This window comes from Oryx dammah, unplaced genomic scaffold (assembly GCF_014754425.2).
Source record: "Oryx dammah isolate SB20612 unplaced genomic scaffold, SCBI_Odam_1.1 HiC_scaffold_12, whole genome shotgun sequence".
In the NCBI taxonomy this organism is placed as follows: domain Eukaryota; kingdom Metazoa; phylum Chordata; class Mammalia; order Artiodactyla; family Bovidae; genus Oryx; species Oryx dammah.
The window spans coordinates 45,576,625-45,602,133 of record NW_024070196.1 but is presented as its reverse complement, the minus strand read 5'-3'; the positions used below and the strand labels follow the sequence as shown (position 1 = coordinate 45,602,133).

The 25,509-nt window shown below is 46.2% G+C and overlaps 1 protein-coding gene across 2 annotated transcripts in view; it reads left to right on the top strand.

The window, feature by feature from the left end:
- ADGRD1 (adhesion G protein-coupled receptor D1) overlaps positions 1 to 25,509 on the top strand; it is a 181,211-nt gene that overhangs the window by 14,579 nt on the left and 141,123 nt on the right. For both annotated transcript variants that reach the window (XM_040251587.1, XM_040251588.1), the window contains 4 exons: positions 13,930 to 14,109; positions 19,304 to 19,555; positions 22,494 to 22,558; positions 23,265 to 23,420. In XM_040251587.1, the coding sequence (XP_040107521.1) occupies positions 13,930 to 14,109; positions 19,304 to 19,555; positions 22,494 to 22,558; positions 23,265 to 23,420 (653 nt within the window). The remainder of the gene's footprint in view (positions 1 to 13,929; positions 14,110 to 19,303; positions 19,556 to 22,493; positions 22,559 to 23,264; positions 23,421 to 25,509) is intronic.

Sequence of the window (25,509 nt, the reverse complement as noted above, 5' to 3'; positions counted from 1 at the left end):
TACCATGGGTGAAACACATAGGTACAAAAGAGAAGTTAGGAATCTATTCCTTCTTCTTCCTTTTTTTTTTTTTTTTTCTCTATGAAAAGTAACCAGCTCTCTAGGTTCTGGGCTTCAGAAAATGAAGATTTGAGCCACATTTCAAAATGTTCTGGGAAACTGTTCTCTACCATCCCAATCAGTTTCGAGCCTCCAAGTTCCATTATCCTAAGTAACTGAAAATTTTTCTTTCTAGGGAAAAAAAAAGAGTTTAATGCAAGCGGGTCCGAAAGCCCTAAGTCTTTTTGGGCATCCAATGGGCTTATCAAAACTGCCCTGTGATGAATTCATTGGTTACATTCCAGGAAAGCAAACAAAGCTTAACAAGGTGATCACGTGTGGGAGGATACATTTTGGACTTTGCAGAACCCAGAGTTTTGAGAAAGGGATTTGGGGTCTAAAACTACAGCCAGGTTTACAAACCCACAGTTCAAGCTGTTCCTGAGTTCAAGCAGCCCTATAAACACAGCAGAGTTGTTTATTTCTCTAAATTTAAAACAGCCCCGCCTCAGCTACAAGGACTAAGGGAAACAAGAGGGCAGCCGGTGCCTGCCCCACCCTCTCCCTGCCTTGATCAGGACGGCCGAGGAGGAGGAGCAGGGTATGAATGTGTTTCTGTCTCGTTTGTCTCTGGGTCTGAGAGGCAACAGTCTCTCTTTGGAAGAAAGGTGTCTCCACAGCCCCAGCTACCAACTGGAATTGACTCAGGTGGGAGGGGAAGGTCCCAGGAATTCCAGTAACTGGGCACTGGATAACCAGCCTTTGAATGATGACAATGATGGGACCAGTGGTGACTATGATACTGACCAGCTACTGGAAATCAAACTATCGGAAAACTTTACCTGAATTCTGAGGTCGTAAACTAGAGGCCTCTGAGCTCACCCTGCCCTGTGGCTGTGCCTGGTTTTGCAGGCATGGAGTTAAAATTTTTGATTAGCTGCCAAAGTTGAAAAATAGGATGATTTCACATAAAAACACAAATTCCCGGTTTCTCTTGAGAAATCTCCCTCCCTTATTCCGATTTTGTGGGGCTGAATGGAGGGGCCTTCTTTTGTGTTGGACATTGCCCTTCAGCTCATCACTGACTTCTGACCCTGTGATCATTGGACCTGTTGGACATAGAGCATGTTAATGGTTTGGGCTCCAGGGCCAGGTGGCTTGGGTTTCAATGGCGTTCTAATCCTTTCTGTGGTGACCTTGGGCAACCACCTAACTTCTGAGTCCAAATTCCTTACCTGTAACACAGGTCAGTCAAAGCCAGATTTTAGTTCCCTGCTCATGGGGTTGTTCTGAAGACTGGCACGTGGCTGGTCCAACACTGAGAAGCCCTTGGGGTCCTGTCCTGTATGGATGCCTCCCAATGTGCCTCCTGTCCCCAGGATCTCGGTCCTCACTTCGTCTGCCTGCTCAGATGTGACCCTCTGACGGGCTGACGTGGTTGGACCAGTCGTCATAATCACCCACAATCATGCATCGTTTACTTGGTGTCAGTGTCCTTGGACTGCAAGGAGATCCAACCAGTCCATCCTAAAGGAAATCAGTCCTGAATATTCATTGGAAGGACTGATGCTGAAGCTGAAACTCCAGTACTTTGGCCACCTGATGAGAAGAACTGACTCACTGGAAAAGACCCTGATGCTGGGAAAGATTGAGGGCAGGAGGAGAAGGGGACAACAGAGGATGAGGTGATTGGATGGCATCACCAACTCGATGGACATGAGTTTGAGCAAGCTCGGGAGTTGGTGATGGACAGGGAAGCCTGGCGTGCTGCAGTGCATGGGGTCACAAAGAGTTGGACATGACTGAGCGACTGAACTGAACTAAACTGAGTCATCTAATCCCATTACATGTATTAACTCATTTCATCCTCAAAAAAATGAGACAGAGAAGAGCTCACGTGGTATATAGAGCTGTAAACTTTGGCTTCATGTTCCCACCCTGTTGATAGCTTCTCGTGTGTCCTGGTTAACTGGAGCCTTTGAAGGTGTTTTTTGGGTGGCCACTTTTCTAGAGTATGGCCAGATACGTGGTGAAGCCAGGAAATCTCAAGTCAACTTTGGCCCCCTGGGGCTATGCTAGCAGGGGTCTTAATGTGACAGATGCTGAGGGAGGTTGGGTATTTCTTGATCCACCTCACTCAGTTTGGACTTCAGACAGGACCACCAAACATGGGTGTCATCCTAAGGATCACTGTAAGCATTGCTCCATTTTATTGACCATATCCTTTGCTCTGGGGAGTTTCCCTGGGGCCTCAATGAGCTTACATTTCTAGGTTTAAGGAGAATAGGATTTGAACAGGAAAAGTCCATCCAACATTTTTCAAATCAAACTCCACATAGCTTTTGAAGTAGGTGAGATGATTTCAAGTGCACTTTTAGTGATTAAACAATTTTTTTTTTTTTTTGCTTTGCTGGGTCTTTGTTGTTGCTTGAAGTCTTTCTCTAGTTGCAGAGAGCAGTGGCTACTCTGTAGTTGCAGAGCTGGGACTATATATATATATATATATATATATATATATGTTTGGCTGTGCTGTGTGACTTGTGGGATCTTAGTTTCCTGACGAGAGATTGAACCCAGGCCATGGCAATGACAGCACAGAGTCCTAACCACTGGACCACCAGGGAATTCCCTCAACACTTAAACAAAGAGAGAAACACTTCCCACACCCAGTCAAGCAGGTCAATTATTTTCATATTTGTGATTTCCCAATTCTCTTGTGGTCTCTGTTCATATTTTTGGCTGATTTCATTTTTTTTTAAAGCACGTTGTAGGAGACAGGGTTGAGGTTTGAACTTTTCAAAAAAGGATAAAACATCTGAGCAATTTAGCTGTTCCTTCTCCGAGTTCTCAGCTAGAACGTAGGATCTTCCTTCTCTGCCAGCTGCTCACTCTGAGATTTCGAACCCATGACCTGCTTATCTTAGGGCTTTTCTCCACCCACTTGGCCAGTTTCTCTTGTTTCTCTGAGCTGACTGTGTGACCTGCCTTTTGGCAAATTGTGCCTCCTGGGAAATTTTCTCATGGGCATTGGGTGCAAATGGGAGAGAGGCTCTGGAGGATCCTTTGAGAGAGAAAGTCTGTTTGAACATTAACCAAAGGAAGCACAGTCTGTGTTCCTTCAATACTGAGGCAACTCTCCTCCAACTCCCACGACCAGCAGAAATCTGCATGAGGAGGGAGTCTTCCTGGAGTGTTCCAGCATCTTGTTTCACTCCCCTGTAAAGCTTATTTTAATTTTATTGTTTTATTGGCTTTGCTTGGTCTTTGTTGAGGCACGTGGGCTTTCTTTAGTTGCTTTGCACAGGCTTAGTTACCCCTCAGCATGTGGGATCTTAGTTCCCTGACCAGGGATTGAACGCACATCCCTTGCATTGGAAGGTAGATTCTTAACCAGTTGGAAAGTGGATTCTTAACCACTGGACCACCCGGGAAGTCCTCCCTATAGACCTTGAAGGCTCAGCTCCAGTGTGGCTCTTACAGAGATGAGTCCCACACCACCTGCATTCCTCTTTGCTCTCATAGGTCCCTGTATGTCCCCCTCTGTCCCTTGCATCTTTGGTGATGACCTGTTCATTATGTGTCCTCCTTCTTGGACATTTAGCTCTGCAAGGGCAGGGACTCGTCTGTCTTGGTCACTGCTATATTTTCAGGGATGAATATCAGCACGATAGATGCTTGATCCCTATCAACTGAACAGATACATCTAGTCTGTCTTTCTGATGCTTAAATGCCTTTGAATGCTTCCCCAGCACATATCTGATGGGCCATCATTTGCATATCACCTGTGATGAATCCTTCTCCATCCTGAATGGGCCAGTCCCGTTTTTGCACCCCTCTGACTTTTAGAAACTTCTTTCTGATATTGGACTAAATTCATTTTGAATAATTACCTCTAATTCCACTTCACCTCTCAATCATCTTGGATGCCTGCCAGAAAGACCTTCTTCCTGTTTTACTTGTTAATTTTTCCTCCCTCTGGAAATGTACCCTTCTTTTTTTCCCTCTTATGCATTAGAGCTTCCTCTGCTTATAAACACCAAGAAACCTGCTACAACTCCATAGCAGCAGCTGGAAAATCTCAGCATCCACATTCTCTTCTCAGCATCGACAGGACTTTTTAGACCCTTTCCATTAGGTTACTAACTTCAACTTTGCATTAAGTCACTAACTTCAATGCCATCAACAAAATGGTAAGCTATTCTGAATGGTGTTTCAGGACAAAAATTTCCAGAAGGGCCTGACGGTTGGGCACAGATCCAACTTCTGTCTTCCTTAGATGATTGGGAGTTTTAGGGATGTTTGAAAGCCTGATGGAGCTTCAGAGAGAAGTATTCATTCACCACGTCCATTTCACAGATGGGGAGACTGAGGTCCAGAGAAGGCACAAGATAGCCTAGAGCCACAGGGTGATTTAGTGCCGAGTTTCTTGAAGTATTGTTGCTAGACCGTCAGCAGAAGAGTCCAGTCCAGTGCAGAGACTGTTAAATATGGAACTTCTCAGTGTCCAGCCCAGGACCCACTGAATCCAAATCTCTGTGGACAGGGCCTGGAGATCTGAATTTTAACCCAGGGTGATTTTCACGGGCCAAATCTCAGAACTGCTGAAGGCTGACTCTAGCCCACAAATGTGTTTTGTTTGCTGGCATTATGTTGGTTCTCACAAATTTTCTATTTTAACAAGTTTTCGGAATTGTTTTTTGGCAGAATGTATGTGCATGCTAAGTTGTTTTAGTCATGTCCAACTCTTTGCAACTCTATGGACTGTAGCCTGCTAGGTTCTTCTGTCCATGGGATTCTCCAGGCAGGAATACTGGAGTGGGTTGTCACACCCTCCTTCAGGGAATCTTTCCAACCCAGGGATCAAATCTGCATCTCTTAACATCTCCTGCATTGGCAGGCAAGTTCTTTACTACTGGTACCACCTGGGAAGCTTTCGGCAGAATGGGTGGGTTCAAAAAGCCTGCCTAACTGTTTGCAGAAACAGAGCTTCTCTCATGGCGCTTTAAATGTTTTTTTAAATTAATACTCAACTCCCCTGAAAGATAAAATTTCATTAAAAAGTCTCTACTTCTGTCTTCTCTTAAAAAATCAGTAAATCCTAGTGTTACCCACCCACCTGGCATCAGTTGGTTAGAGCTAAGGTGACTACCCAATGGTCTCCAGATTTCCTGAGTCCCTTGGACTCTCACAGCTTCCCTGGTAGCTCAGCTGGTAAAGAATCTGCCTGCAGTGCAGGAGACACTGATTCATGATTCCTGGGTCAGGAAGAGATTCCCTGGAGAACGGATAGTCTTCCCACTCCAGTATTCTTGGGTTTCCCTGGTGGCTCAGCTGGTAAAGAATCCACCTCTAATGTGGGAGACCTGGGTTCAGTCCCTGGGTTGGGAAGATCTCCTAGAGAAGGGAATGGCTACCCACTCCAGTATTCTGGCCTGGAGAATTCCATGGACTGTATATAGTCCATGGGGTCGCAAAGAGTCAGACATGACGGAGCAACCTTCACTTTCACTTTGGACTGTCAGCGCTCTGCTTGATGAGACTGAAGGGAAGTGGCCACTCACCTGTGGTTTTCTTAAAATAATATTGAGGAGAGAAATGGTGAGAGTGAATGAGAGTCCTAGAGCACCAGATATTTCTAGAAGAAATTAGACAGCCTTCTGGCGAGGCAGGAAGCGTAGGCATGAGTAGCATTTCATATGCAGGGCTTGATCTGACAAAGAGTGTGTCTGCAAGTTGAAAAATACGGCCTGAGCTGCCTACGGGAAACATGCTGGCTCTCTTATGGAGCCAGTGCCCCTGCAAAGACAGGCTTTTGAGCTATGGCCTCTGCCGTGCACATTAAAGTCAGAGAAACACTATCCCTCTGGGTCTCAATCACCTTTTTCTCTGCATTTCATTGATCACTTCTACCATTGCAGACTCAACTATGACTGAAGAGGCAGTTCCTCATCTTTCACCCAGTGTCTCTTCTGTTAACCAGGTTCTTCACCACTATGACATTTAGCTTTTTTCCTCTCCAAATTTTGCTCTTCATTATATCATTTCTCCCGCCCTATTTTGGTTATTACTTCCTTGTAATCATGGAGCTGAGGGGAAAAAAAATTTAAGGATACAGTGTGGAAGCTTCAGCATCTTCACCACTTCTCTATGTCAAGTGAGAATCAAGATATTTTCAGGAAAGACAATGAATTTGGGGCCATAGAGTTGATGCCTTGTAACATTTCTACTTTAAGAGTAAGGTCTCTTGCATTCACTTAACCATGTATATACAGCCTCATACTTTGCTCCTCAATTGTTCTATGATTTTTAGGATGAATAAGAAAGTCTTAGGAGCCATTCTCTGTGTTTTTTAGCACCTGGGTCTCTGCACTCTTGAGAACAGGTGAGAATAGATCACTTGAAAGTTTTACTGAAGAAATTTACACAGCCAGACATAATTCTATCCTTACAGTCCTAATGTGGACCAAAAAAAAAAAAAAGGCATGTCATCCCCTTAACTCAGTTTATATAAAATAGACTATGAAGGCAGCAAGGCAGGATGTATTTATGCCAAGGAAGTCCAAGGGTGGGTTATTTACTTTAATTGGTTGAGGTTGAATGATGCAATTATCTAAATTTCCAGTCAAGCTAGAATGTTTTTAAGACAGTTTTTAAGATTCTTAAATTTTTCTCACTTTTAAATTGCTTTTATGATTTTTTTTTTCTTTACTGTATACACGTAGCACCTGAACTATAAAACTTGGGCTTCCTGGTGGCTCAGCTGGTAAAGAATCTCCTTGCCATGTGGGAGACCTGGGTTCAATCCCTAGGTTGGAAGATCCCCTGGAGACCTCCTGGAGAAAGGAACGGCTACCCACTCTAGTATTCTAGCGTGGATTAATGGAGAATTCCATGGACTCTATAGTCCATGGGGTTGCAAAGAGTCAGACACGACTGAGTGACTTTCCTTCACTTACTAGATTCAATTGAAAAGTAAACTTATCATCCCCAAGAACTGAAACCCAATCATCATTTTCTTAAGTAGAAGATTCCTGTGTTGTTGAATTCCATGTGGGTACCATTGCCCACCAGAGGCTCTGAATTCGAGATGTGGCATTTCTTTGTTAAAACAGGGATTAGCAATTGTTACTTACATACAAAGGGACTTTGTTCTCATCATAATCAGAACTGAAAGATGACTGAGAAGGGATTAGCATCTCATACTGTGATTCCTGTTGTATAAAGGTGTGAAAGTGTTAGTTGCTCAATGGTGGCTGATTCTTTGCGACCCCATGGACTGTAGCCCACTAGGCTCTTCTGCCCATGGAATTCTCCAGGCAAGAATACTGGAGTGGATTGCCATGCCCTTCTCCAGAGGATCTTTCCAACCCAGGATCAAACCCAGGTCTCCTGCCTTGCAGGCAGATTCTTTACCATCTGAGCCACCAGGAAGCCCATATAAAGGCGTGCTGATATGCTAATATTCTCTTGGAGAATCTGTCCAAGACCAGAGTGACTGAAACTATCAACTCTTAGAAAGATGTAGGGAGAAATCATCATATCGCCCTGTACTCTGCTGAAATGGGGAGGTACAGATTACACTTTAGGGTCTTAAAAATCAGAGTTAGGAATCTGACTTGATGGCAGAAGCTTGCTGGTTGACTGCCACGAGGTGTCTGGGTCTTTTCCCGGCTTAGCCAGAAAGCCCAAACCTCCCCATCAGTGTCTCCCAGCCTGTGCTCCTTTAGAAGCTCTCAGCAGGCAGCCACTCCATAGAGATGCTCTGTTATCAGAACCCTGGACGTTCCTCTCCTCCTGCACAGTGGCCACACCACATGGAAAACCCGCTTAGAAGCCTACAGTTGGTAGATTCCCTTGATGTCTTCTATTTTTTCTACAAATAAAGAAACCAAGGCCCCAGTTCTGGAGGCTCTCTTGACCAAAAACTGGGAGAACATCCAACTCCCATGCCTGAGATACGCTGTAATAAAACTGGACTTTGAACCAGCCAGATCAGATTAAAGGCCTTCCCAACCGAGCAAAATCTCTTTTATTTTCTCTTATGAGATCCTTTTTATTTTGAGATAATTGTAGATGAACAGGCAGTTGTAAAAAATAATACACAGTGATCCCATGTACTCTTTATCCATTTTGATGAAGTTGAGTGGTTACGTTGAGGAACTTGAGATGGAGACTGTCCTGATTGTCTGTGTGGGGCAGAAACATCACAGGAATCCTTATAAAGAGAGAGGGCAGAGGGGCAGAGTTAGAGATGTGGAGGTGGTTTAAAGATGGCGGAGGGGCTATCTTCTTTACCCATTCATCTGTTGATGGACTTTTAGGCCCATCTATGTCCTGTCTATTGGGAATAGTGCTGCAACGAACTCTTGCATGCATCCTTTTCAGTTACAGACTTGTCCAGATATAGACCCAGGAGTAGAATTGCTGGACCCCATGGCAACTCGATATTTAGTTTTTTGAGGAACCTCCATACTGTTCTCCATAGTGGCTGTACCAGTATACATTCCCACCAACAGTGGAGGAGGGTTCCCTTTTCTCACACCCTCTCCCGCATTTGCTATTTGTAGCCTTTTTAGTGGTAGCCATTCTGACTGGTGTGAGATGGTGCCTCATCGTAGTTTTGATTTGCATTTCTCTGATAATCAGCAATGTTGAGCAGCTTTTCTTGTGCCTGTTGGGATGGCCTTGGTTTTGATGCCCTCAACTCCCCACTCCAGAACGTTCTTGAGCCTGCTCTGCTGGCTCTGGGTGGTTCTCATGGAAACCTGCTATCAGGTGGCTGACAGGTGTGGATGAGCTCATTTCATGCTATCACATTGTAGGTGGATGTGTGTCTCACACAGGCTGAGAGCCACCTCTGTCTTGAACCAAGTCCTCTTGGAAACAGAAAAGAAGAGAGCATCTCCTTGCTCCCTCTTCCCTGGTGGCTCAGATGGTAAAGAATCTGCCTGCAATGTGGGAGACCCAGGTTCAATCCCTGGGTCAGGAAGATCCCCTGGAGAAGGGCATGGCTACTCACTCCAGTATTCCTGCCTGGAGAATCCCCATGGGCAGAGGAGCCTGGCGGGCTACAGTCCATGTGGTTGCAAAGAGCTGGACCTGACTGAGTGCCTAACACTCACTTTGCTCCCTCTGCTCACCCTGCAGCAGCTTCCCCAGCACCCCGCCCCCCGCCCCCAGATCTGTCACCCAAGGTGGTGGTCAGCAAGGAGAGAGGAAGCCACGTGCACGTCCTTGTGGTGGTCTTTGGTGGACTTCAGGGTCAGGAAGGGGACTCATTCTCTGCGGACAGTCATAGTCAACTGAGAGTTTGTAAGCAATGGGAATTCAACTCAGCTAGGTTCGGGGGATTTATTGATAGGCTCCAAGTAAGACTGAGTTCTGGTTATTGACTGATGCATAAGAAGCACTCCCAAACTTAACAAGTGAAACATAATTTAGCATCACCTCTCACAGTTCTTGGGCTTGGTAGGGCTCTCGCATGGCTATAGCCGTGGCAGCCAGGACTGGGTCCCTGAGCTGGTTTCTCAAGACCACTTTCTTCACTCACATCTCTGGCACCTCCGGCTCCTCTATGTGGTTTCTTTCTCTACCAGCAGAGCCTGGACTTGTTCCGTGCTCCAAGAAGCCAAAAGCGGAAGTTTCCGGACAATTAATGGCTGTCTCTGGAACCTGGCCAGGCCCACTTCTGTCATTTCCTCTTGGTCAGATCAGCCAGAGGGCAGGTGGAGAAACTGGCCTACGTCTTGGTGGAGAATGGGAAGGTCGCATGGCATGAAAACAGATGGGCTGGGAGATGGGGTGGCTTCTTTGGGAAAATTCAGTCAACCACGACGAACTGGGTCCGGGTGCTTAGATGACGTCACTGGAAGCTCCTGTCTCCATCACTTTGGCTCTGTTCTCAGAGGGCTTTCCAGGTGTGATAGCAATGTTGACTCAGAGCCTCCAAGAGTCCCTTTTATCAGCTGATGCGTGGCCATCCCTGAACCAGTCACTGTGATTCGGACTGCTCCAGCCCGCGTGAGCCTGGGGCTGTGTAATCAGTCCCACTTGACCTAGAGGACACAGAGGTTCGGGGGGGAGTGGTGATTCTCCCCAAGAATGCTGTGCTGGGTGAGGAAGGATGGATATCCAGGCTGCTACATCACCTGCGGGTCTCCTTGCCCTCCCCGCTGGCCACTGCTCTGGTCCACCTTGAGTTACGAACACGCAGGACGTGGTGCCGAGTCTGCGGGTCTGGTCCTCTACCTGGAGAGATTCCCTACCCATTCCTACCTGCTGCTTCTGCCCCACTCACCACAGACACAGAGGTGATAATGCACAGCAAGACTTCCACATCTGTAGGCGTTTTTCTCCTCCATGGAATTCTTGAGAATCTTTGTTGTCTAATTCAGTAAGTGAGCTGTCTCCCAAAGAACATCATCTCCAAAAAAGGATAGAGAGATGACAGGCACGGATTCCAGAGCCCGACTGCCTGGTTCCAATGCTGACTCTATCACTCGCTATGTGGCCTTAGACAAGTTGCTTTACCTCCCTGAGCTTCAGTTTTCTCATCTGTAAAATGGGGACCATACTAACCCCTACTTCACAGGGTTGTTGGGAGGATTAAAAGAGTTAACTCATGTAAAATTCTTGGGACATTTTATTTTGCACGAAGTAAGTTCTTAAACAGTAGAAAAAAGTAAAGAAAAAAGAAAATAGTAAGTTCTACTGTTTAAGAACTTACTTTTCTTTCTAAAGTGTTCTTTATATAGTAAGGACATTTATTTCTTGCTTGTTAAATGTTTTACAAATATTTTTTTCCTGGGCTGTCATTTGTCTTTTGACTTTGTCATGGCTTTAAGTTTTTTGGCTTGCAGAATTTTATAATATTTATGCATTCAAATGTATCCATCTTTTCTTGGGACAGCTGGAATTTCTTCTGTTTGTTTGTTTTATCAAGAAAGAACTTTCCTCTCTTTACTTTTGGGATGGATGAGGATTTAATGCTCATAAGAAGAAAAGTGTTGAATCAATTTGTCAATACTGCACTTCTTTTTCCTTTAGACTTTTTCTTCTTTGTATTGACAATTTCAAGTGCAAGAAGCAAAGTTCCTGAAAATACTAATATTAAAGGACTCATTGTGAATCTTTGAAGACTCCATGAGGACGTAAATTGATGTTTAAATACAAGCTGTTCCTCAGACAGAAATGATTATTTCTTATAGAAACCATCATCTGCTTCGATCTTCCCTTATCTAAGGCCAAATTGAATGTTTTATGTTTAATTTTTCTTCCTGGACAGAAAGACATTCCGCCAAGACAGGATTGAGCGAAAGGAATTTTTCAATGCAGCAAAGTGTTTGGGAAAAAAATGGACTTTTGTGAATCCCACTGGGGATCGTTTCATAACAGAAGTTTCACAATGTGCTGTGTTCGTGTCCCTGTGAAATTAGTTGTTTCTGAGTGGATAGGCAAAGCAAAGAGGCTTGGGGTTTTGTTTTCGGACTCTATGCCCCTGCAGTGGATGGCAGACAGAAGACCTGGGGGATCCCGGGCCTGGGACTCCCCTCCACCTGGTGCCTTTGCAAAGGCAAAGAAGAACAGTGTCTGGAACAGCCCAGATGCTCTCTGGACAACCTACCAAAGTCCTGTCATTTAGTTGCAGTGACCCGTGTCCCAGGACACTTTTGAGGACTTTTTTCTTTCCTCAATAGCCCTGAGAACATACTCCTGGCGACCTGAAACTGCTCTGTAGTCTCTCTGAGCCTCATCCATTATTTCAAGTTTCATCTTTTTTAAAAAAAATTATGATATTGTTTTACGAATTTTTTAGAGACACATAGTATTATGATGTACATATTACTTTACTAGCTTTTAAAACGTATTTATTTATTTATTTTTGGCTGTGCTGGGTCTTCGTTGCCGCACGTGGGCTTTCTCTAGTTGTGGCAAAGTGGAGTTACTCTCTAGTTGTGGTGTGTGGGCTTCTCATTGAGGTGGCTTCTCTTGTGGAGCTCATGCTCTAGGGTGCATGGGCTTTAGTACTTGTGGTGTGAGCTTAGTTGCTCTGTGGTATGTGGTGTCTTCCTGGACCAGAGATCAAACCTGTGTCCCCTGCATTGGCAGGTGGATTCTTAACCACTGAACCACCAGGGAGTTCCAATCTTGGGCCTGTTTTGATCAGCCCTGAGTACCTCCTCTCACAGCATCTTTGAAGCCTGGACTAGGTTGAGGGGGCCAAGGCTGCCTGATTTATTTCCAGCTATTACAAGCTGTGCCCGGCAGGTTGCATGCATTCTCTCTCTCACACACTCACACAGTTTACTCACAAACAAAGAAAGGGTAAATGTTACTGGAGTTGGAGAAGCAGAGTGGGGGTGATTGGGCTCCAAAGGGCAATAACAGGAGCCTCTAGCTGGTCTGGCCTTTGTCGGCCCTCCCTGGGGAGCCTGCCCCTCTCCCCTTCTCCCTCTTCCCTTGTCTGCAAGGTGATCCTGGGTCAGGTCTTCACCATTAAGAGCTGGACTTGGCTGTCTTGGCTGCCAGGGCCTCCATGGGCCCTGCTTTGTTGGAAATGAACAATTATAGGTTTCATAACCTTTCAAAGTGGGCTTCCTCTTTGACTAAAAATGCTCTACTGGGAATCTATTGTAAAGGCATATAATCTGAGATGTGCAGAGAGGTTTAGTTTCCAGTTCGGTTTGGGAAGTTAAAAGTTGGAGAAAACTTAAAGACTTAGTCATGGGGAGATTGCTGTTTAAAAAAAATCTACAGGACTTCCCTGGTGGTACAGTGGATGAGAATCCTCCTGTCAATGCAGGGGACATGAGTTCGATCCCTGGTCTGGGAAGGTTCCACATGCCGAGGGGCAACTAAGCCTGTGTGCTGCAACTACTGAAGTCTGCGAGTTTAGAGCTGGTGCTCTCCAATAAGAGAAGCCATTGAAATGAGAAGTCTGCACACCACAACAAAGAGTAGCCCCCATGTGCCGCAACTAGAGAAAGCCCTCGAACAGCAGTAAAGACCCAGTGCAACTAAAAATAAAATAAACATATAAAAAATTTACAGTTCTTGCTTACTTATTTGTTGCTTTGCTTATTGGGTGCACCAAGCAGTTTGCAGGCTCTTAGCTCCCCAATCAGTGATTGAACCTGTGCCCTCTGCAGTGAGAGCAGAGAGTCCTAAGCACTAGGTCTCCAGGGAATTCCCTACAGTAACTATTTAGAATGTCATGTTGTGATATGACAAAACAAAGATGACATCAAGGCACATTTATGAACATTGGAAGGAGTCTATGATACCACAAGTTTAAAAATGTGGCTTATAAACCAGTATGAATGAATTGGTTCCTTTCTTTGTAAAGTGTTTATGGAAGAGGTTTTGGAAGGATCTGCCTTAATAGATGATGTCTGTGCATCAGATTTTTTGAATCTAATCAGAGTCAGTCTCTAGTTTAGGGACCTTGGGCAAACCAACCTTAGTTTCTTCATCTGCATAATGGGGGTGGTAACCTCATTTTGTAATATTAAAATTTTAAGAGGTATATGCTCAGTGTTTAGTCCTGTCTGACTCTTTACAAACTGGTGGGCTCTAGCCCACCAGGCTTCTCCATCCATGGGATTTTCCAGGCAAGAATACTGGAGTGAGTTGCCATTTCCTTCTCCATATTTAAGAGGAGAGCATTTGTTTAAAACCCTTAGAAAAGTGTCTGGTACCCAGTGAGCTCTTAATAAATATTACCTGTTATTATTGTCTGTATTTTCTGCATTGAACATACATTGTCTCTAGAATGAGAAAAAAATTACCTTTTGAATGAACATCAAAAAGCAGGGAGACCGACCTGCTTCTGTGAGGTTAAGTCCCATTCACTTTTCATTAATAATAACCGCACCTCTTTCCTGTCCTCAGGGGTCTCCTTTTCTTTTTTCTGGAAGACACAAGGAGAACAGTCCACATCAATCCCTTCTGCCTATGGAGGACAGGTCATTTCCAACGGGTTCAAAGTCTGCTCCAGCGGCGGCAAGGGTTCCGTGGAGCTATACACGCATAACAAATCCGTGACGTGGGAGGCCAGCTTCAGCCCCCCAGGTAAGGGCGCCACTGGCCTGAAAGATGCTCCTGGGAGGTCGGGGAGGGGGGAAGGCGGGAGGAGGCCCGGTGTCCCGCCCCCTCCACCTCCTGATAGGAAGCGGATGAACCCAATGGATGTAGAGCTGCGGGACGCTCTCCTTGGGGCACGTGAGCCCATTCCTAGTCCAAGGGGCTGCTTGGGAAGACTTACCGGAAAGGGTGAGATAGCATCCTTTGCTTAGATGTCTGCCTGGTTAAGGGCCACGATTCTGCAGCCAGGCGCTTGGATTCTGTCTGACTGCAGGCAGTGTTACTGCGTCATGTTAGTGCATGGGAGCCTCAGTTTCCGTGCAGTGAAGATATTAATGATACTTCGCTCACAGGCTAGAATACAGCTGTCGGCCCAGTGCTTATTGTTTCTCCTTTTCCTGTCTTCCCCTTCTTTCTCCTGCATCTTCCTTTTGCCTTCTCCTCCTCCTCTTCTACTCCTTTTCTTCCCTTCTTCTCTGGCCCTCCTCCTTCTTTTTAGTGGTGCAAACTTGCAAATGTTTCGACTTTGATGTGAAAAAGCCTTTGGAAAAGAGGGGCTGATGATTGAGGGAAAGAAAGGATGCTGGAGGAGAGGTGAGGGCACCAGGCAGGGAGGGGCCCCGGGATTCAGGAAGGACGCTCCAGGACCTGGGAAGGGGAGGTGGAGGGACGGGGAGCTGGGTGTGTGCAGATGTGCCTGAGATCCTAGGTGGGTGTTGGAAGGCCACATGGTTCTGTTCCACAGATTCCTGTTTTCTCTGGGGGCACAGTGCGATCCTAGCTGACCAGGCAGGAGGGCAAAGGTGTGGGGCAGGCACCTGGGGGAAGCTGGAGGTCCGTGAACTAAGATGGAGAGAGGTGACCAGGGGCTCAGAGCATCTTCAGGTGGCATGGAGGGGGCATCCAGTCCAGACTGCAGACTAAGAAGGGAATCTCGCAGGTGGAAGGCAAACTGAGAGTCTAGAATGATCTCCTCCAGGAGAAAGTGATGACATTCCTGACCTAGTTAAGGAAAACTCATTTTCTGGACCACTTCAAGGAAGGCTGCGTGTCTCCATTTTTTTTTTTTTTTTTTAAACATGGAGCCAAGCAGCCTGGGTCAGGTCTTGCTCTCTGTACCTCTGTACCCTCTCTGCCAGCTGTGTGGACCCGAGTGCCTTACTCACCCACCCTGTGTCTCAGCGTCCTCAACTGTATTGTCAGCACAGTGGCAGTATTAGGTCAAAGGGTGACTGTCAGAGTGAAGTGAATTAACACACAAGGAACCTGGAAGAGACCGGTGCCCAGGGAATACCAAATGCATTTGCCTGATTCTGCTGGTACTATAAGCTGGGGTCAGGCTTGTACCTCTGGAAAGGGGGCAAATTCAGCGCATGCGGACTTTGCGAGAACTCTGCGTGTCTGCCCTCTCTGATCCTCAGGGCCAGAAATCGTCTCTGCCTCGCCTCTCCTTCCTGACGCGCATGTCCTGCACCTTGTTCAGAGCTCTTATCATGTTCTAACTGCTATCAGTCTCTTATGTAACAGTCTGCTCTCCCTGCCCCTTTGGGGCTGACACAGTATCAGGTACTGAGAAGGTTTCTTGGTATGTTTTAAGGTCAAATCTATTGAACCCTGATTGTTCATCTACCCAGAGAAATGGGGAGAATTGTAAATATTTCTGCCTGACATTGTGCTCTTATTTGTTCCTTGAAGGTATTTTCACATTCAAGGACAATGATACTTTTCTAAAAATTATGAAATGAGAAACATTTTTATTTTTTATTATTAAAAAAATGTATGTATCTATTTACTTTTGTCTGTGCTGGGTCTTTGGTGCTGCGTGGGGGCTTTTCTCTAGTTGCGGTGAACAGGGATGTTGCTAGCCAAAATCTGGGACTTCTCTACCCACCAAAGCTGAATAAAAAAACAATATGAAAACAGAGTTTGAAAGAAATAGAAAGGTGGCTTTAATTCTCAGCCAGCAGAGAGAGTAACACAGTAGGCTTATACCTTAAGAATTGTGGCCCCCCTCCATGAGGAGTCTAGGGGTTTATATAAGGCAAGGGCTCACAGTCAGGAGTCAGTGATGAGGAACAAGGTGGTAGGATCTTGACTTCTTCCTCTTGCATTGTTTCAAAGACAGTCATAAGCTGGCTTCAGTAACCCAGTCATTGAGTCTGGCAGTTGGGCGGCTCTGTGGCCTTCTTTATGATATGTAACTGCACGGGGAAGGGTGTTGTAAGGATAAACACCAGATACGGGATGGATTTAGCATAGGCAAAGGGAAAAATGTGAATTGTAGCTTCTGCAGAATTAGGAGGCAGAAAAACAAACTTTGATACAGACATGCAGAGTTAAGAGCAACTGAAGTAAAAAAAAAAAAAAAAAAACTAGGAATATTCAGGCCTGCTTACTGTTCTCTGTATCTTCTTTGTTCTCAAGAAAGGGAAAGACAAAAACTCATTCTCTGTTTTCCTTTTCATTGCAACAGGGGCTACTCTCTAGTTACAGTGCGTGAGCTTCTCACTGCGGTGGCTTCTCTTGTTGCAGAGCACAGGCTCCAGGGCTCGTGGGCTTCAATAGTTGCAGCATGGGGGTTCAGTAGTTTTGACCCAAGAGCTTTAGAATGCAGGCTCAATAGTCGTGGAGCATGGGCTCAGCTGCCCCATGCCATGTCGTATCTTCCCAGGCCAGAGATGGAACCCATGTCCCCTGCATTGGCAGGTAGGATCTTTAATCACTCACTGGACCACCTGGGAAGTCCTGACAGTGATACTTTGGACCTATCTGGGATCCATGCTCTCTGGAGACTGAAGGTTAGAAAGTTGACCAATCCTGAGCGAGAAGCCTGGGGTAACTGCTTACACATCCTATAAAGGGCCCCTTTCAGCACAGGTCACTGGGTGCATCTGAACACCCACTACACAATGAAATGAGGCCCTCTGTGGGGCCAGCTGTTGTCAAAGTCCGGCGAAATTTCTTCTTGTGGGTCAATGTGGTTCTCATGCCAGAGCCATGAGTCACCACCAAGGCTCCTGATGGAGGGTCTGGCGGAGCCAGGAGTGGTCTCTCCTCCCCCACGCTGCCATCACACGCTCAAGGTCAGGGCGGAGTTGGGTACCGGTGGCCTGAGGGCTGAATCAGGCTCTCAGGTTTGTCTCACTCACCTGCCTGGGGGTGGTCTAGGCTGGATTAAAAAATATTTTTGAACAAGTTAATTTTTTATAAATAAGCTCTCCTTTTTAAAAAGTTTACTTTTTTAATTATTATTTTTTTGACATGTACAGACTGGACCATTAGTTATTATTTCATTTAACTTAAAATGGCAAAGGATATCTTTGAATAGGCTTCTGGGCTTTGGGGAGTGAGAGTAACTTCTTTCCTGAGCTTCTAAGACTGAGGGGAGTCAGATGTGTATTATGACCCAGGTGTGTGTGTGCTAGTTGCTCAGTTGTGTCCGACTCTTTGTAACCCCATGGACTGTAGGCCACCAGGCTTCTCTGTCCATGGAATTCTCCTGGCAAGAATACTGAAGAAGGGTTGCTATTCCCTTCTTCAGAGGATCTTCCCAACCCAGGGATCGAATCCCGGTCTCCTGAACTGCAGGCAAATTCTTTACCATCTGAGCCCCCGGGGAAGTCCATATTTTGACTTCAGTTCAGTTCAGTTCACTCAGTCGTGTCCGACTCTTTGCGACCCCATGAATCGCAGCACGCCAGGCCTCCTTGTCCATCACCAACTCCCGGAGTTCACTCAGACTCACGTCCATCGAGTCCGTGATGCCACCCAGCCATCTCATCCTCGGTCGTCCCCTTCTCCTCCTGCCCCCAATCCCTCCCAGCATCAGAGTCTTTTCCAATGAGTCAACTCTTCGCATGAGGTGGCCAAAGTACTGGAGTTTCAGCTTTAGCATCATTCCTTCCAAAGAAATCCCAGGGCTGATCTCCTTCAGAATGGACTGATTGGATCTCCTTGCAGTCCAAGGGAACTCTCAAGAGTCTTCTCCAACACCACAGTTCAAAAGCATCAATTCTTCGGTGCTCAGCCTTCTTCACAGTCCAACTCTCACATCCATACACGACCACAGGAAAAACCATAGCCTTGACTAGACGGACCTTAGTCAACAAAGTAATGTCTCTGCTTTTGAATATGCTATCTAGCTTGGTCATAACTTTTCTTCCAAGGACTAAGCATCTTTTAATTTCATGGCTGCAGTCACCATCTGCAGTGATTTTGGAGCCCCCCAAAATAAAGTCTGACACTGTTTCCACTGTTTCCCCATCTATTTCCCATGAAATGATGGGACTGGATGCCATGATCTTCGTTTTCTGAACATTGAGCTTTAAGCCAACTTTTTCACTCTCCTCTTTCAGTTTCATCATGAGGCTTTTTAGTTCCTCTTCACTTTCTGCCATAACGGTGGTGTCATCTGCATATCTGAGGTTATTGATATTTCTCCCAGCAATCTTGATTCCAGCTTGTGCTTCTTCCAGTCCAGCATTTCTCATGATGTACTCTGCATATAAGTTAAATAAGCAGGGTGACAATATACAGCCTTGACGTACTCCTTTTCCTATTTGGAACCAGTCTGTTGTTCCATGTCCAGTTCTAACTGTTGCTTCCTGACCTGCATACAGATTTCTCAAGAGGTAGGTCAGGTGGTCTGGTATTCCCATCTCTTCCAGAATTTCCCACAGTTTATTGTGATCCACACAGTCAAAGGCTTTGGCATAGTCAATAAAGCAGAAATAGATGTTTTTCTGGAACTCTCTTGCTTTTTCCATGATCCAGCAGATGTTGGCAATTTGATCTCTGGTTCCTCTGCCTTTTCTAAATCCAGCTTGAACGTCTGGAAGTTCATGGTTCACGTATTGTTGAAGCCTGGCTTGGAGAATTTTGAGCATTACTTTACTAGCATGTGAGATGAGTGCAATTGTGTGGTAGTTTGAGCATTCTTTGGCATTGCCTTTCTTTGGGATTGGAATGAAAACTGACCTTTTCCAGTCCTGTGGCCACTGCTGAGTTTTCCACATTTGCTGGCATATTGAGTGCAGCACTTTCACAGCATCATCTTTCAGGATTTAGGACTCAACCAATGACTTACTGTTATAAGGGAGAGAAATGTTTGTAAAACTAGGATGACCACCGAGTGTTGAGGTAGAACCCACGTATTCAGAAGGGTGTGTTTGCTCTTTCTCAGGCCACTATTGGACTCACGTCCTGTTTACATGGAAGTCCGAGGAGGGCCTGAAAGTCTACGTCAACGGGACCCTGAGGACATCAGACCCAAGTGGAAAAGCGTCTCCTGCCTACGGGGAGTCCAATGACAACCTCGTGCTGGGGTCTAAGGACCAGACCAAGAGCTACGAGAACAGAGCTTTTGACGAGTTCATTATCTGGGAAAGGGCTCTGACACCGGATGAGATCGCCATGTACTTCACAGCTGCCATTGGTCAGTGAGAGGGGAGGGGCTGTGAGCCAGATGTGACGTCAGCTCTGGGGGGCGGGGACCTTCCTACCTACTGCCCCTTTACCAGCAGCAGATAGCTCTCTGCTCTCTCCTGCTGGGCTGTTGGTACTGCAGGCTGACTGCGTCCTGATCAGTTTTTTCTAAAACTCCTTCTCCCTAAGATGGAGGAATTCATAATTTACCAGAAACACACTGAGGCGAATATTCTCATGCTGGTCACCAGGGAATTTTTGAAGTTTGTGATAGATGGTTATGGAAAGTTTTGGGAAGCAAGTGTTCCCGGTCCATTTGATCCACAAATGTTTGCCACATGCCTTCCGCGTGTCATACTCACCCATGGACCCTCAGAGAGCCCCTCTGCCTACCTCCCTTCCTGCTCAGCACAGAGTGGTGGTTCAGACCAGGGACCTGGGAGACTGGCAGACCTGGTTTCAAAGTCTCGCTCAACCACGATGAGCCGTGGGACTTGGGAAGTCACTTTGTTAAAAAATTGAGGTAAAATTCATGTGATGTGAATGTCACCATTTTACAGCACACGATTCAGTGGTACTTACTATGTCCACATGTTGTGCGACCATCCTCCCCAGAGAAACCCCGCCCCCATGAGCTGTCCTCCCCATTTCCCCCTCCCCTGCCCCTGGCAATCACTGACTTTCTTTCGTTCTCTCTGGATTTACCTATCCTGGATATTCCATATACATGGAATCATATAATATGTGAACTTTGGTGGCTCAAGTGATGTCGCTAGGGAATCTGTCTTGGACTTTGCCTTCTTTTGTTTTCTTGTGGTGCCAGGATGGCTGCCATCCCTCCAGGAGCACATTCCTACCCCCCCAATCCCCCCGGAAACCTTAGCAGGAAACAAGGAACTTCTTTTTTCTGTCATCTACTACAACCCGGCTGGCCATCACTGTTGTTGGCCCACACTGACCACGAACCGATTACTGTGGGTGGGGATGTGGAATATTCCGATTGGCTTAAGCCTGGGTCACAGTCCACCCCACTGAAATGGCAGTGAGGTCAGGGCTCCCCCAACCAGTCCCCCTCCAGAGGACAGTCAGGGCGCTGATCTCGGAGCCACTGTGTAAGCAAAACCAGCCTATATCCACAGCAGCCTCTGATGTCTCCATCTTTCACCGAGAAAACAGAATCCATTCCCTTTCACAGAGGTGCCACAAGACAAAATATACCATCCTTTAGGAGGAAAAAGGATATCAATCGACAGCAGTTTATTGCCTAAGATTCCAAGATTTGTCACCTAGAGACCAAGATAGCATCTGTACTTGTGTTATTGAGAGTCTCAAACGACTCCTGCCTCCCCAGGAGCTTACTGTTTTAGCATCACTGGAAAGAGGCTTTAATGTTCCTGGCCCTTTTAGCTGTCACAGCAAAACCTGTCACCAGGACATCTCTGGGCTCAGGGATGTGGCCTGTCAGTCTCCCCATCCCCACCTCCACCCCAGCTCTCCAGGCCCTGCTGCCACAGTGCAGTGTGTCAGGAAGTCCCTGCAACTGAATCACGTGTGTGTGTTCACCCTCAGTCTTCACATTTGGGGAGGGCTCTGTGCGATTTTGGGAGACTGGAGAAGTGCTCTTTTAATACTTGTGTATCCTGGGGGCTTCAGGCCCTACCTTTACTGAACCAGAACTGGACTCCTAATCCCACATCTCTTGGGGATTTGGTTCTGAAGACAGAGGCCATGATGTAAATCCTGTATTAAAAAGTGTCCCTCAAAGACCCCTGAAGACCTGGTGTGGGGCTCCTGGACCATTACTTAGTCCAGCTCAGCTGGGTTCAGGGCAGCTGTGCTCAGACAGACAACTGAAATCCAGGCTGAAATCCAGCTGCCATGGTGCTGTGCCCACAGGACAGGGTAGAACCTGTTCTTTGCATAAAGATCTGTCTGCACATGAAGCTGTGAGCTAGGCTGCAGGTGCCCAAAGAGGGAGCATTTCCCTGGGTGAACTGTCTGGAGGGGGCCCTTCTCCTAATCCCTTAGCTCGTGACAAACAGGCAGAAAACAGTAAATCATGGCATGCGTCTTGTTTCTTTTTGACTGTGCTGGGTCTTCATTGCTGTGCATGGAATCTCACTGGTCAGTGAGTGGAGGCTACTCTTCCTTGCGGTGTGCAGGCTTCTCATTGTGGTGGTTTCTCTTGTTGCAGAGCAGGGGCTCTGGGCGAGAGGGCTTCAGGAGTTGCAGCTCGAGCACTTAGTGGCCCTGTGGCATGGGGGATCTTCCCAGACCAGGGGTTGAACCTGTATCACTTGCATTGCAAGGTGGATTCTTAACCACTGGACCACCACAGAAGTCCCATGGCTACATCTTTGGTTTTGGATGTCTTTCTGATTGTGGTCATTCATAACTGACCACATGGGTTCTTGAATAGAATCCTCTGGATGGGAGGGGCTCAAGAAGATGGTCTCCCCACCACTTGACTGGGTTCCAGTGTCATCTCGCTGGAAGGGAAGGGGCCAGGTTTCCTATCTGTCCTAGCCCAGTGATTCACAACCCTCTGTATTTTATGTCTAACTAGTCCACAGGGCAATGGAAATCCATTTCTTTTGCTTCTTTATTTATTTGAAATTGGTGCAAGCTTGTATGAAATCATCTTTTTATATGATATTTTGCCTGAAGGGTGTTTCCAAGCAATTTAGACTATAAATGGAAAAATAATTTGATCTGTGAAAATCCATACCATCTCCCCATTTGGCTGATTTATTAGACCTTTATCTTTCCAGAAGCATTCCTACTCACAGTGTTCTCAGGCTCTCTTAGTTTGTGTCTGAAACTGGTAGATTTTTGTAAAAGAAAAAAAGCAAAAAAACAACAACAACAAAAAACAGGCCTTCCTGAGGATGAATGAAGTGACCACGTTTCAGTCCTTAATTAAGTATTATTATTATTTTTTTTTCTAGGAGAGCAGCTTTCGCTGTCTTCAACATCACCCAGCTTCTCCGTGACACCCACAGTAAACACCATGGTGAGCAGATGCATTTAGTTTTGCCCCCCATCTTGGTGATGTCTATTTGCGTGGATTATGTGCCAGGAGAGTGGGAATCCCATTAGACCAACTGGCTCTGTCTTGGTAGCCAGCGTTAGCACTAATTCTTGACGCTCAATGTGACTGAAGGGAAGACCCTCGGCTCCCCCTGACCGGTAGCCTCAGGTGCCCACATGGAGTTAACAAGACTTACAAGGATCACCCAACATGAGGCTGTTTCTTGGTGCACTTGGCACCATGACTGGAGAGTGAGAAGGAGGTGGCCTGGACACTTAGCTTGTCTCTGCATCATCTTCTTCTGATGTTTGAGGAAAGGATCCATTCCTTTATAAAGTGTTCCCTTCTGATATGAGCATTTGTAATCAAGAAACTTTCCTTCCATGAGAACTTTAATGTAACAGTGAGGGAATAGACTCTAGAACCACCTGTTTGGGTTCAAATCCCAGTTCTCTCATTTATTTCTGCATAATATGCTTAGTTTCATCTATCAATCACGTGTGTATTTCATGAGGTGGTTGTAAAGATGAAACGTTAATATATGTTAAATGGTCACAAGAGCATATAGGAAGTGCTATCATCATGATTATTATGGTGTGAGAAGCATGAGGCCCAAAGGACAGACTGAACTTCTGTAGACATCTTGGCTTTAGTCCTTAACAGAACTCATGTCACTGATTTCTTTCAGGTGCCCACCGATGCCTACCATCCCATCATAACCAACTTGACAGAGGAGAGGAAAAACTTCTGGAGTCCTGGAATTGTTTTGAGTTACCTTCAAAATATGTCCCTCAGCTTACCCAATAAATCCCTCTCAGAGGAGACAGCATTCAACCTCACCAAGGTAAAGGCTATGTGATTTCTGTGCCCAGTTGATCAGGGATGGCAAACTGCCAGACCATGGCTGACAAGTGTGTCTTGTTTGACCTACATGGAGCTGAAAAAATCAGAAACTTTTATATAGAAGTCTGGATTTCAGAATTCTTATGAACAGCCAGATGGCATGGACTGCACACTGTGTAGTCAGCTCTACACAACTCGGTGGAGTTTCCTTCAGATGAGACTCGACTCTTCATCTCCTTTTCCCAGTGTCCAGCCAGGCTGTCCTGTCTCTCCATCTACCTGGCCCCTTCTCATGCCTAGTGGCTTCAGTCATGTCCGATTCTGTGACCCTATGGACTGCAACCCACCAGGTTCCTCTGTCCGTGGGATTCTCCAAGCAAGAATTCTGGAGTGGGTTGCCAATACCCTCCTCCAGGGGATCTTCCTGACCCAGCGATCGAACCCGGGTCTCCTGCATTGCAGGAAAATTCTTTACTGTTTGAGCCACCAGGGAAGCCCCACTTGACCCCTGTAGGCATCTGAATTTGCAACTCTGGCTCTAAACTCTGCTACCTCCCTTGGCAACAGCTAGAATGCAGAGTTGGGTCTTTGGCAGATTTAGCCATGGGGTCCTAGTGTGACCCCAACGCTGTGACATATCTCAATGGGAATTTCCAGAGTTATTGAAAACACTTAGTGAATGCATCGTGTATGGCACTAGAACCAAGGTACTTTACATTCTCCTTAAGATCTTTCCAGGTCAAGGTAGAGGGGGATGCTGGGCTTGTATGGGCCTGATAACTTCAATCTCAGCACAGGGCTCTTGGCTGCTGATATCCAGAGAAAAGGAATGTGAGACTGTTACACTTCAAAAGTGTAGATAAGGGTGAAGAGCAGGATGTATAGGGTCTGATTGCTGGGCTGAACATCCCTCTGCTGGTTACTTACTGTGCACCCTTGGTCAAGTTACTTTATATCTCTGCCTCACTTTGCTCATCTGAGATACGGGGAGATAATAGTAGTACTTACTTTATTGGGTTCTTAGAAGGTTCCTATGTGCATAGTATGACTCTGGCACTTTTTAAGACTTCTCAGTCCTTCCTGGCTTCCTTGCTGAAGACAAACCCAAAGAAGCAGCCAAAGAAGCACGGGAAAGCGTGTGTTCAGTAAACAAGACGTCTTGATTTGCTAGGAGGCATTTGTCCCAGTAGCTCTCCTGCCCAGGTGAGAGAAGCAAGAGTAAGCCTTCTCAGATTTTGTTCATTCATTCATAGAATGTGGTAAGTTCTGGGGATCCATGATGACCAAGAGCTACTTCCTGCTTCCAAGAGGCTCAGGACTGAGAGGGTGAAGATGGACCATGGAGTCTGAAAAGTTTCCTGAGCTGCAGCCGCTCAGTGACTCTGGAGTCAGCCAAGCCTGGGTTTAACGCTTAGATCTATGCTGTTTTCAAGCCTCAGTTTCCCAGTCTGTGACATAGGGATACTTCGATGACCCAAGTCTGTCTCTGTTAGAATGGTTTTGGTTGCAAGTAAGCAGTAATATGACCAAGTATTTTAAAATAGGGGCATTTAATTGCTTCACTCCAGGTTTGATTACTTCAGTCTTTCGTTCACAGCAGGGATCTAGGTGGCAGAACTGCAGTTCCCTTGGCATTCTATTCTATTTCCAAGTGACTGAAATGGCTCCAAACACTACACCTCACTGACAAATACCAGGAGGAAAAGGAAAGGCAGGGGGCACTTCTGTCTTTTCAGGGCAGGAAATTCTTTCCTGTGGTTCCCCTTGCAGCTCCCCTGACATGACCACGCCTAGACCAATCACTGGCCAAGGGAACGGAACTGGCTCTGTGGCTCAGACAATCATATGGAGAAATGGGCGGGGCCAAGACAGCCCTGTATAAGCATTTCCAGGCTTCCTGCAGGGAGCACTTCTGGGTTCTTCAGTTGAGCTCAGTGGGTGGGAGTGAGGCTATCCAGAGGGAGGGTCGAGGCCCTTCTGTAGTCTTGCAGGGATGTCTATATGGGAACATAAAATTCCATGCAAGTCTACACAGGAAACTGTGTTAAAGCTGGGTGATTTACTCTTTCAACTCCCCTGTTTCCCCTCAG